The 13117-nt window shown below is 34.3% G+C and overlaps 1 protein-coding gene across 1 annotated transcript; it reads right to left on the bottom strand.

The window, feature by feature from the left end:
* LOC109710902 (auxin response factor 17-like) lies at nucleotides 6331–11826 on the bottom strand. Its single transcript, XM_020233708.1, has 4 exons — nucleotides 10520–11826; nucleotides 8725–9051; nucleotides 7984–8258; nucleotides 6331–6728 (listed from the first exon to the last, which is right to left on the bottom strand). Exons 1-3 carry the CDS (start codon nucleotides 11555–11557, stop codon nucleotides 8031–8033), a joined length of 1593 nt encoding a protein of 530 aa, XP_020089297.1. The 5' UTR covers nucleotides 11558–11826; the 3' UTR covers nucleotides 6331–6728; nucleotides 7984–8030.

Raw genomic sequence — 13117 nt, 5'->3', positions numbered from 1 at the left:
CCTTTTGTTTTACTATCGAATTTGTCAATTAGTTTGATGTGTATCCTTACAAAATATTGTCGACACTTATTAGTGCACATACCAAACATTCAATTCAATTCAATTCAATTCAGAATTTCAGATCATTGGATGGTAGAGATTGAACTATCAGATAGAATGGAGGGCGGATGAAAAAAATGTTGCAAGAACGGACACATGCATCTGTTACAGGCAATAATTTCATATCTTCTATAATACATGCGGATTTCTTTTCTTTACTTTAGTCTATTTTTTTAAAACTGAGCTGGAAATGTTAATGTTACTGGGTTAAGGATCACTGGTTCAACTAGTGGTCAACTACTGATTAAACCGGTGACCTCGGCATGACATCATAAATATTTAAGCATCATTTTTAATTATATTTATATTATTATTCCTGTATCATATTTAATTGTAAATTATTAATTTCTAGACCAAATTAAGTAGATGTAAGTTTTTGAGTTTCACTTTTTATAAAACTAATTTGTACTAATAAAAAATAAAATCAGCTAAGTTGAATTTTAGGTGTCGAATTTTAACGTGGCTTGACAAAAACAAAAAATCAGCTAATTTGATTAAAAGTGGATCGGTTCGATGATTCACCGATGGTTGAATCATCGGTTCGAACGGTTTAGAGTAATTTTATGACTTATCATCTTTAAGAAATGAACCGAACCTTTAAGAAATGAACCGAACCGTTTTATAAACTGAGTTTTATAAACTGAATCGCGGTGGAATTGGTCGTTTGAGCAAACTTGGTACGAGAGAATTTGAATGAAGCACTCAACGTTCGCCGCTACCAAAGTGCACTAACCAGATAATTTTTCGACCTAATGATACTAGAAACTTAAGGCGAGGTTAGAGAATAATCTTTGTACTTCATCAGGGGATTAACATAGGGTTTCTCTTGGATTCGGAATGGGAGCTGCACGTTAGCACTTTACTTTATGGCTCGACTTTCTGACTTTTCCGGCATAAGAGGTCTTGTCTCCTTACTGTCCCAGTCCAGCTTTCAAATTATCTTCTTTTTTTTTTTTTGTGATAGATAGGTTGCACGCTATCCGCTTCCTTTATTTCATTTCAAAATAAATTTAGTTAAAAATGTGAATTAACTAGGATTCGAATTTGGAACCTCGGATACCAACCACCAATCCCTTTGTCATTTGCTCTAGGAACGGTCGGTGTCCAGCTTTCAAATTATCAGATTTAGTAACTGCTATGTTTTCTCTATTATGTGAAATCTGATAATGCATTATTACTACATGGAATTTCCTGTTCTTACTGAGTTGGATCGGTTACGCTACTAAGTCAGTTGTTTGAATTGATGTAAGTGTAGTTCAACCACAAATCAAGTTTAGTGAGAATAGAAATATTAGTTCAACGAATTTTTTAAATTTTTTAAAAAATTTATAACATTAACATTTGTAAATTAAATTTTAAATTTATAAGTTAATATTCATACTTTTTTTTTAAAAAAATTATGATTTAAATTCGTACATATCTCATTCCTTCGTTCTCCCTGTTATATTATATTGTTAGCACACGACTAAATTTTTGATAAAATTAATTAAGTAATGATTTAAATTCATACATTTGAAAATTTATTAATTTAAATTTTAAAATATTAAATTTGTACATATATATAAAAATTCATTAATTAGCAAATTTGAAAGGTTAAATTTACCTACATATTAATAAAATTTGAAACGTTAAATTTATGTATTAGTTTTAATTTTTTTAAACTTGTAAAATTAATATTTGTTTAATTTAATTTTTCAAACTTATAAAGTTATTACTAAAATTTGAAACGTTAAATTTAAATTAATATTGAGTAGTCGGCGGATATTAGGAATATAATGAGATAAGTTAGGATAAAAAGGAAATCTCAACCTTCCATCTTTTTTGGAAAACTTCAAAAACCTCCCATGTGGTTTCGTAGTTTCTCACTTTGCCTCCCTGTGATTTAAAATGTATCAATTTGTCCCCCTGTGGTTTCTTTTTTCTATTTTTCTTATTAATTTCAATATTTTTTTTTTCTTAAATCAGTGATAAAGTTAAAATTAAAGAATACTAAAGTGAATATTTGATAAATCTAGATAGATATCTGAAGTTTTTTGTATATAATTTAATGAAATATTAACGAAAAAGCTACTGAAAAGATAAAAACCAAACCACAGGAGGGCAAATTAAAACATTTTAAACAACAGAGGGGCAAAGTGAGAAACTACGAAACCACGGGGAGTTTTTTGAAGTTTTTCCTTTTTTTTTTCTTTGGTTTTTCTGATCTAAGGGCATTTCAGAAATTTTATCTATCCATCCATCCTATCATCTCATCCGTTCATTTTTCTACCCATCCCACCATCTGATCCGTTCATTCATTCTATCTGAATAGTTAACGAATGTTAGGGATATAACGGGATAAGTTAGAATATTGTTCTTACTTATTAACTATATCCTAATTTTTTTTTTTTTTTTTTTTTTTTTTTTTTTTTTNTATTCAAATTCATCCTATTTTACTACATCCTAAATTTCTTCAATCTCATCTTATATGTAAAAAAATTCGTCAACTATTCAAATATGGAATTTCAAATTAATATCGAGCAATTGTCGAATGTTAGTACATAACTCACTTTTTTAATTTTCCTTTATACTCGCAACATTAATATTTGTAAACTAAAATTTTAAATTTATTATCTTATACGTTTTTTAATTTATTATGATTTAGATTCCTACATATCTCTTCAATCCATTCTTCCTATTATATTATTATATATTATTATAATATATTAACATGGATTGAACCATTCTCATATGATAAATCACATTAATATGTCAATTGCAAGTAACGTTTTCTATTTTTTGATTTATCTATTTATTATTTTTATTGATTTTTTATTTCTTTATTTTCTTTAAAATATTGTCAAGAGCTATTTTGTTAAAATATCCTCAGCGGAATCTATAAACCTATATGAAGCCACAATATTTTTTGCCACATGGCATGTTATCTTTCATTCTCATAACCCAACTTTAAATCAATCCATTTCTCCTCTTCTCAACGCCCAACCCTTCACATCCCCACTTCTCTAATTATATGCAAGGTGCAACATTTAATTGCATGCACCATATTAATATTAAAGGGTGCGTTGGTTCGCATTATGAAAGATTACTAGTAATAAAAAGATGTCTAAGAATCTTATATCTATTCATCCTATTACTAAGAATGTGACATTCCTGTGTTTGGTTCGCACGATTATATTATTTAGTCACATTATTTAAGTTTACAAAAAATATATACAATTAATTTATTTATTTTATTTAATTAATTTTAGATAATGCCATAAAAAATTTCAACATTTTTTTAGAAAAAAAGGAGAGAGAACATAGGTTAGAGAGAGAGAGCATAATTAAAAAAATAGGAAGAAAAATAGAGTCGAAATTAGAAAGAGTGAGAGAGTTGAGATTTTAGAAAAAGAGGAGAGAGAGCTTAGTTTAGAGAGAGAAAAAGAGTTGAAGTTTAGAGAGAGATATGAGGTTAGAGTGTAAAGAAATATAATACCAACTAACCGACGGGTAGGAAAAAAGAAAGAGATTAGACATATTATGATTACCCCAATCTATTAATATGAGGATACCCACCCTGCCTTAAGGGGATGAGATTAGTACTTTGAAATGAATCTCATTCCCAAGTAAATCTAATATTACCAACTAGATTACTTAGTGCGTTTAGCCAAACACCGTCATATTTTTTTATTCCTATCGAATTACTAGGAATCTTAAAAAGATAGCGCAAACCAAACGCGCCCTTAATGAGTGAGTTTTATAACTTTAATTCATTCCCCTTCTCTATTAATCTCCCATACCCTCTCTTTTATAACTCTTTTATATGCATCATAAAATTTTTTTGCTATATGACATTTTACCTTTCATTTCCATAGTCCAACTTTAAATCAAACAACTTTCTCCTCTTCTTAACGCCCAACCCTTTACCTTCCAACTCCTCTAATTATGTGCAAAGTGCAACATTTAATTACATGCACCATATTAATATTTTATCAATGAGTGAGTTTTAGCTATAATTTTATTTTTTTTAACAATTGAATTTAATCATGCAAATTAACTATGCTTAACATGGTATAACTTCCTATATATCAATAAGCTGTATATATATATATATATATAATTTTTAACTTTTTATTTTATTATTTACCCCCTGTATCGCACGGGTCTCTACACTAGTAATAACTTTATTTATTTCCATTATGGAGTCAAGATTGATGATGAATTACAGTAATAGGCCAATTAAAATAACGTTTATTTTTTTTAATTTCTTTATTAAGTACTTTCTTGATTTTTTTTTTAACTTCTTTATTTTTTAAAAAATGTAAAGAGCCAAATATATATATATATATATTATAATATATATATAATATATATATATATATATATATATAATATAGGCTGGTATATTATCGGTAGCACGGAACCTCCTGTCTATCAAGTGTTTTCAATGATGCAGGCTTTCAAATCGACGATCGGCTCCATTAGACTTTATCTACACTATTTAAAAGTATTGAAACTAATTTCATAAATTTTCGACATCATTTGGCTAGTGATCTAAAGGTTCCAAAATAAACAATTTTAATGGTAGATATGATGGCGTTTTAAGTTCAACGTGTATGAAGTATCCAATTAGATGAAAATTTAATAGAAAATCTACTTAACATTAATAGCAATACAAACTTCTGATTTGAAATTTGAATTCTTTATCATTATTTTTTATGAGATTTCATTTTCAACCGTTCATTTTTACCATCGTGATAGGTAAATAATCCATGAAAAATTATGAAATTTAGTTTCCAAATACTTTCAATAGATAGATCAAGTCTAACGGGGCCGATCGTCGATTTAGAAGCCGCATCATTGAAAACAATTCGGTAGCACGGACCTTCGTGCTACCGATAGTATAACCAGCCTAACTCTATATATATATAATATATATATAATATATATCTACAGTTGGACTGGGTACTATTAGTAGCAAAACTCATATTGCTACCATTTTAGCCTTTGAATCAACTCTTTATTATTTCTAACCATTGGATTAAATACTATAACCCAGTGGAAACCACTCACCCCTAGAGGGACCACTCAACTCTAACCGACTAATATCATCCTGACCCTACAATTTTTCATCCAAGGGTTGAAACATTGATAGCAAAAAAAGAGTTTTACTTTAATAGTATTCCGGCCTAATTCATATATATTATATATATAATATATATATATTATATATATATATATAAATATTGGCTAGAGCTCCTATCCATTAATAGTAAGAAACTTATCCTATCAAATTGTTTTTGATGATCGAGATTCCGAATCGATGATCGGAGCCGTTGAAGTGATCTAGAGTATTTGAAATATCTAGAAACTAAATTTCATGAATTTTAAAAATTATTTACATGGTGATCAAATTGTCAAAATCGGCAATTTTTGACGGCCTATATGACCGTTTGCTTGTTTAACGGTGCAGACAACTCAATTGCTTAAATTTTTTATAAAAAATTTTTTATACTATTTAGATAATGTTTGATAACTTTGATATAAATTGAGAAAGTCTAACCTCTATTTTAAGAGGTTATTTATTTATGACGTTCATTTTTAACTCTTAACATGAACTTGATAATGATTTTTAAATATTATAAAATTTGGTTTCTAAACATTTCTAATTGTGTAGATCAATTTCAACAGTGCGATAATCAATTTGAAGTTTCGATTAATCAAACGACTTGATAACAATGCTCCAATCTATTAACAGATAGTAGTCGGACTATATATATTATATATATATATATATATATATATATATATATATATATATATATTATATATATATATATAGACATGGATTAAATCATACTAATAACAATGCATATATGTAAATTACAAGATACTAATTCGGCTTAACAATTTGATGGATAACTATCGACTAAATTAAGTCATTTACAAGAAAGGGGATAAATTTGTTACTCTCATAATAAAATTAGAAATTTCCTTTTGACGCACCAAAAAGTGCAACACATATCGAAGTTCACAAACCAAAAAGAGTTTTCTACCTATTTTGTTTATTTCTTTTAAAAATAAACTTAATTGAAAATGTAAAACAACTAAATTTTGAACTTAAAATTTCAATTACCAACCACTAAACTCTTTGCTACTTGCGTTAGTTAGGGACGGTCGGGTTGGTCACAAACTTAAAGAGTTTAAATGTGTCCAAGCCACGGCATCGTGTGCCACAGGGAGAATCAGAGAAAAGCAAAATGTTTTGAACAACATCCACTAGACGCAATTGATAAAATGTTCGAACTACTTACTACATAGGGAGATCGAAATAAACACGAGACAACGAAACTAACCTAGAGGTCCAAAATACAACTAATGCATAGAGAAACAAACAGGCACTAAAATCTAATCCACCACCTAAGATATCAAGATCCATCAGTCGAAGAAAAACTTTTAAAAAAATCAGATCAGCCAACCAAATATTTGAGCAACACCTAAAACAGCGAGCTACAGCAAATTCGTAAAGAACAAGCGCGCACAGGTAAAACATACCGAAGTCCCAAACTTTCAGCCAGTCCACATCAGCAATCCACATCTGCAGTCAAGAGTCCTTCGCCAAACTAAGAGTCAGCAGCTGGTCGACTCACCTGCAGAAGAGAAGAGGCGATCCAAGGAATGATTCGAATTCTTACTCAAACATTTTATATATATATATATATATAGATATAGATATATATAACAAGTTAAACTACCACAATATACTCCTTAAAATTGGACAAACACTCACTAAAGCTATATACTGTGCAATTTTCAAACTGTGCATCCGAAACTATAGATATGATGAAGTAGAATCTTAGTACATAGTACTGTTCAGAAATAAATTCTATCTGCATCTCCCTAATGTAGCTGTATAATTGGGCAGCGCACACTGGAAAAAATTAGAAAAAAATTATGGCTGAATCTGGCCAACCACATCAGCCACGGACAATCAAGAGTACTCTAAATCCATCCGGTCTGACTATCTAATCCACACTTCAGAAGAAAATAGTTTCTGAATTTAGATAAGGCTGCAATGTAGTGCGTGGCTGGGACGACTACTAGGATTAATGGCAGATCAACTGGGCGGTTCATAAGTGATACGGCGGACAAGGTTTAGGCATAATTTCTCCATGCAGACCATCGACAAGTATTCTACTCTCTTGTACAGTAATAGAAAAATCGACTAAGGTAATGCAACGAAGGTAACACGATTCATTGGAGGGAAATGTTCATGTGATATTTTATCAGCCATATCTACTTCGAGCATCTCATGCTCATCAATTTCGGTCTCCCACAGATGGTAATAATAACAGACTAATAGGGGTCAGAGAACTGAACAAGAATTATATATCTAACAAGCATGACCAACTTTTAATATATGCGTCTCTGAGGAAATCCATAATATTTTTGAAGCAGAAGAACAAAATGCCAATAGTCAAAAATAAAACCTAGACCATTTTTATGTTGCTTTCGCTTCTCGCGGTGTGGTCTAGAAGTATACTATCATCATATATATTGCGGACACCCAGCAATGTTAAACAAGAAAAAGATAGCTAATATTTTAAGAAACTTCAAAAGGTATGAGATACTAAAATGTACGTCCCCACTTCTTAGACAGATAGCAACGTCGACTAATTCCTACCTTACTACTTTCATCTCTTTCACTAGTAAGTGAAGCATCAACATTAGAAGGCACTCATTACTCTCTCCATAGAGCATAATTAATGATAAAGAATAATTTGATTCAGAAAACAAAGCATTGTCAGCAGCTTCAAAATTCCATTGTCTGTCCATTTGGGTATATTTTAGTTTGAAATTAAAAATAGGAAGATTATCGCAAAAGAATTTTTGATACATCCATACCTGCGCAAGCTGCAAGTCGACTCTGTTCGACAACTTCATTGCTGGAACTAAAGAGTAACTATGCCTAGTGAGAGCACTTCCTCTCTCTCTTTTGTGTATTTATTATCAAGCTCATCCTCACCCGACCGCTTACATTTAAGTAACTGCCCAAACAACCGGAAAGAGAATTCAACCTGCTCTTCATTATCTTCCCTTGGACCAGAAGCCGGAGCTTTAAATGGTTCAGCCTTAGAGTCCAAGATGCTTCCTTGATTTTGCGGGGATGAGTCCTTCAGCTGTTACACATTTGCAAATTTGTAGTATCCATTTCCTTTAGTCAGTCAATTATAATTTATGAAGGCAAAACAGTCCTTGCAGTATACCAATATTGCAACTTAGTTCCTGAACTTTTCACTTGAATGCTTTAGCCTCTGAACTTTTGCATATATTAAAATCGCATATCTAATAATCGGAAAAACCTAATTTTTTTTTCTGTAGACTTACTTTATCCCCTCTCCTGCAAAATGACGTCCTAGTTTCAAATTATTTAAGATAGGATGAAAAGGCCATTTTGTAGGGAAAAGGTCAGATGTTGTCAGTTTTTTTTTGTTTTTTTAATTGTTAGTGACCAAAGAGACTGAAACATCTAAAGTGAAAAATTCCAGTATTAAATAGCAATATCAGGACAGTACAAGGACTATCCATCATTTTACCCAATTTCTAAGGTATATCAAATGCTTTAAAGATTGTTGGATTGCATACCGTAATGGATGAGGGCGTGGATAAACCGGGTAGGAAGATTAGGTCATGCCTGGCTCCCTGCATGCCAGCAGGAGATGTAGTGTAGTTGAGCAGTGGAGTAAACAGAACCCCCCTGTTTTGGTTCTTTAGTCCTAAGAGGGAAACCATGTTGCCGTCCTTGTTGCCGAAAAACTCTGGGCTCTCTTGGCCTAGCATCTTTAGTTTCTTCAAAGGAGGAAATGGCGCTTGCATCTGAGGGGCGTCAATGACTAATTCCACATCCCAAGGACTTACATGCTTAACATTTTTTTTGACATCTTTTAGAGCCTCTTTTTCGTCCCAATCAATCTAATAGACAAGGACAAGAAAACCAAGAACAAGTATATCAGAGCTTACTGGAATATTTCTCAATAGCATATAATGATACACAGTGAAGTTTGAAGAGAAAGTTTACAAAGAAAACAGTAGTGCTTTCCAGGTTCATTGGATGCAAAACTCATTTTCCATCTTGGTATTTAACTTTAAAACAAAATCTGATCGACCAAATTTAACTTGTATTTACGAAAACATCAATAATCAACATGTGTTTCTGTCAACCTTAATTACTGGAAGCATTTAGCAATTTGGAATTTAGTAAGATCAACCTTTTAGTCCTAAATCATAAGCCACAACCAGGACTCATAACAAACTTAGACCACACCTGAATGTCAAGTCTAACCTGGTTAAACCCAATCCAGTCAATGAAAACTACATCACAAGCTACAAGAGGCAAGCAATTTTTTTTTCCTTAATTGATAGTTTTTGTCCAATTTTCCAATTTTAGAATGTGCTGAAACTTTTAGTTGATTTTTCAACATTTAACACTCACAGTTCCTTCAATTGCAACTTTACCCAATCAGAACTGGATGTTCATTGCCAAACAACCATCAAATAATTAAGCTTGCACAACAAAGAAAAATAATGAACAATCCGACCTGCCTTTTTTTTTTTTGGTTAATGATTAATCAGATATGCCAACTGGTGTCAGTAAACAATTTCCATCCTACCACATTGTCACATGACTCTGTCTCTTCATAAAAGTTCAATATGGACCTACACTACATAACCAGTAGTATACAATTCTAATAACACCCAACAACTATGACTATTCCAACAAACATCCTGGATAACGATTATTAATAAATACTTTTAGAACGAAACAGGAACATCCAAAGCCTTCTACAAATCTAAGGATCTATCCATGTCCGCAGTCTCCACTCATGAAAGGAGAAAGGAATAAATGCCTATTTCGCGACAGAACAGTTAAGCTCCAGTAGAGCATTTAGCAAACATAAAAATCTGGTACTGCTCCTACTACTAAATTAGAAATGAGCCCAAAAAACCTTTTTAATATAACATTTTTCCTAAAAACACTACTCAATTAGCACTTCGTTCTACATCACTATATTCCACGGCAGGGCCAAAGAGGTCTGGAGTCTCTATTTGGCTCTGCATCTGCTTCAGCGTTCAAACACAACCACATGTAGCAGCGCATTTTGGCAAATAAGAAATCTAAAGATTACGTAGCTTCAATTTAAAGCTTTAATTTTGATGCAGAGAAATACTATTTTGGTGCGCTTTTGTAGTTTACTCATTCAAATCGTGATGGAACTATTTAAACAGCAGTTTATACAATAATACTACACTCTACAGGGCCAAACAGGCCGTAGCTACGAAGATGAAAGTAACAAGGAAAGACAAAGGACGAGACAAGATTAGAACAAACTTCTATAAAGAGAGAAAGATAACAAACACTTAGAAGGGATTGTTCAACTACCTTAAGCATACGCCATGGTGACTGGGTCCCTGGCCCCATATCCTTGGCCATGATCTCCTCCACCGTCCCCTGAAACCACGTCATCCTCGACGAGTCCTCCGTCTCCACCGGCATCCTAACCCTAATCCCAGCACTCCAATTCACCATCAGCGACGCGTCCACCACCTCCTTCGGCACCACGAACTCCGCCGCTCCGGCCTTCGGGTAATACATCACCTCGAACGGACGCCCGAGCTTCGCCAGCCTCACCGCCTCCACCACCGTCGACGGGGGCACCCGGCCCTTGACGCACCGCGAGAACCCCTCCACATTCTCCGGCTCGGGCTCATCCTCGATCTCGCGGTGGGGGAAGGTGGCGGGGCTGGGCTTGGGGAAGGAGCGGTAGGCGCGGCGGATGCCGACGAAGAGCTCCTTGGCCTCGTTGCGGGCGAAGACGACGACGTCGCCGGCGACGAGCTTCTTCGCGTTGACGAAGATGCTCCACCCGGTGGTGAGGAGGTGGCGGCGCGGCGTGCCGCGGTAGATGTGGCGGAACTCCCAGCGCCCGCCGTGGACGTCGCGGATGGAGAGGTACTGCACCGGGGGGTCTTTGCTCATGTCGAGCCGGGGGAAGATGGAGTCGGCGCAGTACCTGGGGACGGAGAACCCTCCGCCATTGTTGGCGTCGCTCGGGGTGAGCATCTTCGCGAACGACACCACCCTCCCCCCTCCGCCACCTCCTCCTGCGGCCGATCCGCCGCCCGGCGCCGATCGCGGGGGGAGGAGGCGCCCGGGCTCGAGCGCGATCACGGCGAAGACCTCGTCGGTGTGGGGGTTGGCGAGGTAGCGGACGCCGACGACGCGGCAGAGGACGAGGGCGTCGTACCCGACGCCGCCTAAGTCGGGGGCGCGGGGGCACTGCTCGCAGTGGCCCTCGGGGACGTAGTAGACGTCTCTCCCCACGGCCGGAACCCTCGCCGCCGCGCCCGCGCACGCCATCCACAGCTGCGGATCCACCGATCGGGGCTCCCCCGCCGCTGGCCCCGCCGGAGCCGCCATGGGAGGCGCTACTATGGCTAGGTTTCCAACGAGATCCGAAGAGCCCACGCGTCGGAGACGAAGGAGAAGGGGGAAAGGAACCCTAGGGTTAGTGTTTTCGAAGCCTAGAGTGGGGTAGTGGTAGATTCGCTACTCATACATATATATATATAATATAAAGAGTGAGCATGTTTAGTTGCAAGAGAGAGAGAGAGAGAGAGAGAGAGAGAGGAGGAAGGAGCTCAGGTCGGGGACGGGCACAGAGAAAATCGGAGATTTTGCACCCGATTTTGGGTTTAATTACGAAAATGCCATCGTATTTGTAACCGAGGAATATTTTTTTTGTTGCCACATACGTATCTAATGCCCCTATTGTTGACAATAATTACGAAGGAGCCACTTCGCTGTACTACAACACGGGATGTTGCAACAACGCACCGAGTTTTGCGCTGTGAATACGGGAACACCACTGGTTCTGTTTTTTTTTTTTTTTTTTTTTTTTTTTTTTTTTTTTTTTTCCCTGGGTAAAATGGACATAGACTCCCTGACCTTTACACGTTTTGCTATGGACACTTCTGAAACTTTTATTATTAACATTTTGCAACTATATTTTCTAAATTTTATCAAACAATCATTTTGATTACATGTCAATGTACATCATCCTATAAAATTTTTAAAAAGTAGAAAAATTTTACTTTTCCTCTCTCTCATTTTTAGTAATTAAATATGACGATTGAAGAATTGGTTGAACAGAATTTTATTTTACATACTAAGATGCAAAAAATAATTATTTATATTTTAAAGTTATAATTGTGTAATTAATAGCTTCAATTGAAAAAAAGTGCTTTATATTATAGAAATTATTTGATAATGTTTAAAATTTATAATTACTAAAATTGAAAGTTCGGAAACCAATTCTTAAAAGAACTAAAGTTCAAGGGCCTCTACACATTTTACCCTTTTATTGTCGTGATCCAACTCTTGAATATTATTATTATTACCAATATTTTCCATCAAGAAAAAAAAAAACAAAAAAACAAAAAAACAAAAAAACAAAAAACAAAAAAACAAAAAATCTTGTTTGGAGCTAGCTGTTCACTGGGGAGGCTGTTACGGGATTTTACTTGGACGAAATTGCCCCTCGTATTATCTGTATATATATATATATATATATATATGAAATAATTACAAATTTATTATTATCTTTGTATTAAATAATTTTAAAATTAACAGAGTTGTAATTTTTTTTTTTTAATTATTGCATGAGAAATACAAGGAACAACAAGATCTTTGAACATGCTTTCGTTTCAGAAAAAAAAAAACATTTTTACAATGTTTATATGTTACATTAAAAATGTAAAAATGTTGTCGAAAATAGTTCTTTTAACTTTTTTATTTTATATATATTTTTCTATTTTCACGTCTTCGATGCGCATTGTTTGGATTGCTCTGGATTATATGATAAATGAAAAAACAAATCAATCTAATTTGATTTGATAAATAAAAATAAAAATCAAATCAATAATACAAACAAATCCGAACAAAACTGCATATTTTATCTTGGTTTGACAGTTTGAACAC

The sequence above is a fragment of the Ananas comosus genome, linkage group 5, assembly GCF_001540865.1.
Source record: "Ananas comosus cultivar F153 linkage group 5, ASM154086v1, whole genome shotgun sequence".
NCBI lineage: Eukaryota > Viridiplantae > Streptophyta > Magnoliopsida > Poales > Bromeliaceae > Ananas > Ananas comosus.
Note: the sequence above shows the minus strand (reverse complement) of the source record. Positions and strands in the feature narration are given on the sequence as shown.

What these genes read in the sequence shown, in the direction of transcription:
- LOC109710902 (XM_020233708.1), bottom strand. Translation starts at nt 11,557, where the DNA reads ATGGCGGCTCCGGCGGGGCCAGCGGCGGGGGAGCCCCGATCGGTGGAT. An exon ending in CACCATGGCGTATGCTTAAG is followed by an intron (nt 9,052 to 10,519) that starts GTAGTTGAACAA and finishes CTTGTCTATTAG; the next exon opens with ATTGATTGGGACGAAAAAGA. An exon ending in CCACGCCCTCATCCATTACG is followed by an intron (nt 8,259 to 8,724) that starts GTATGCAATCCA and finishes AATGTGTAACAG; the next exon opens with CTGAAGGACTCATCCCCGCA.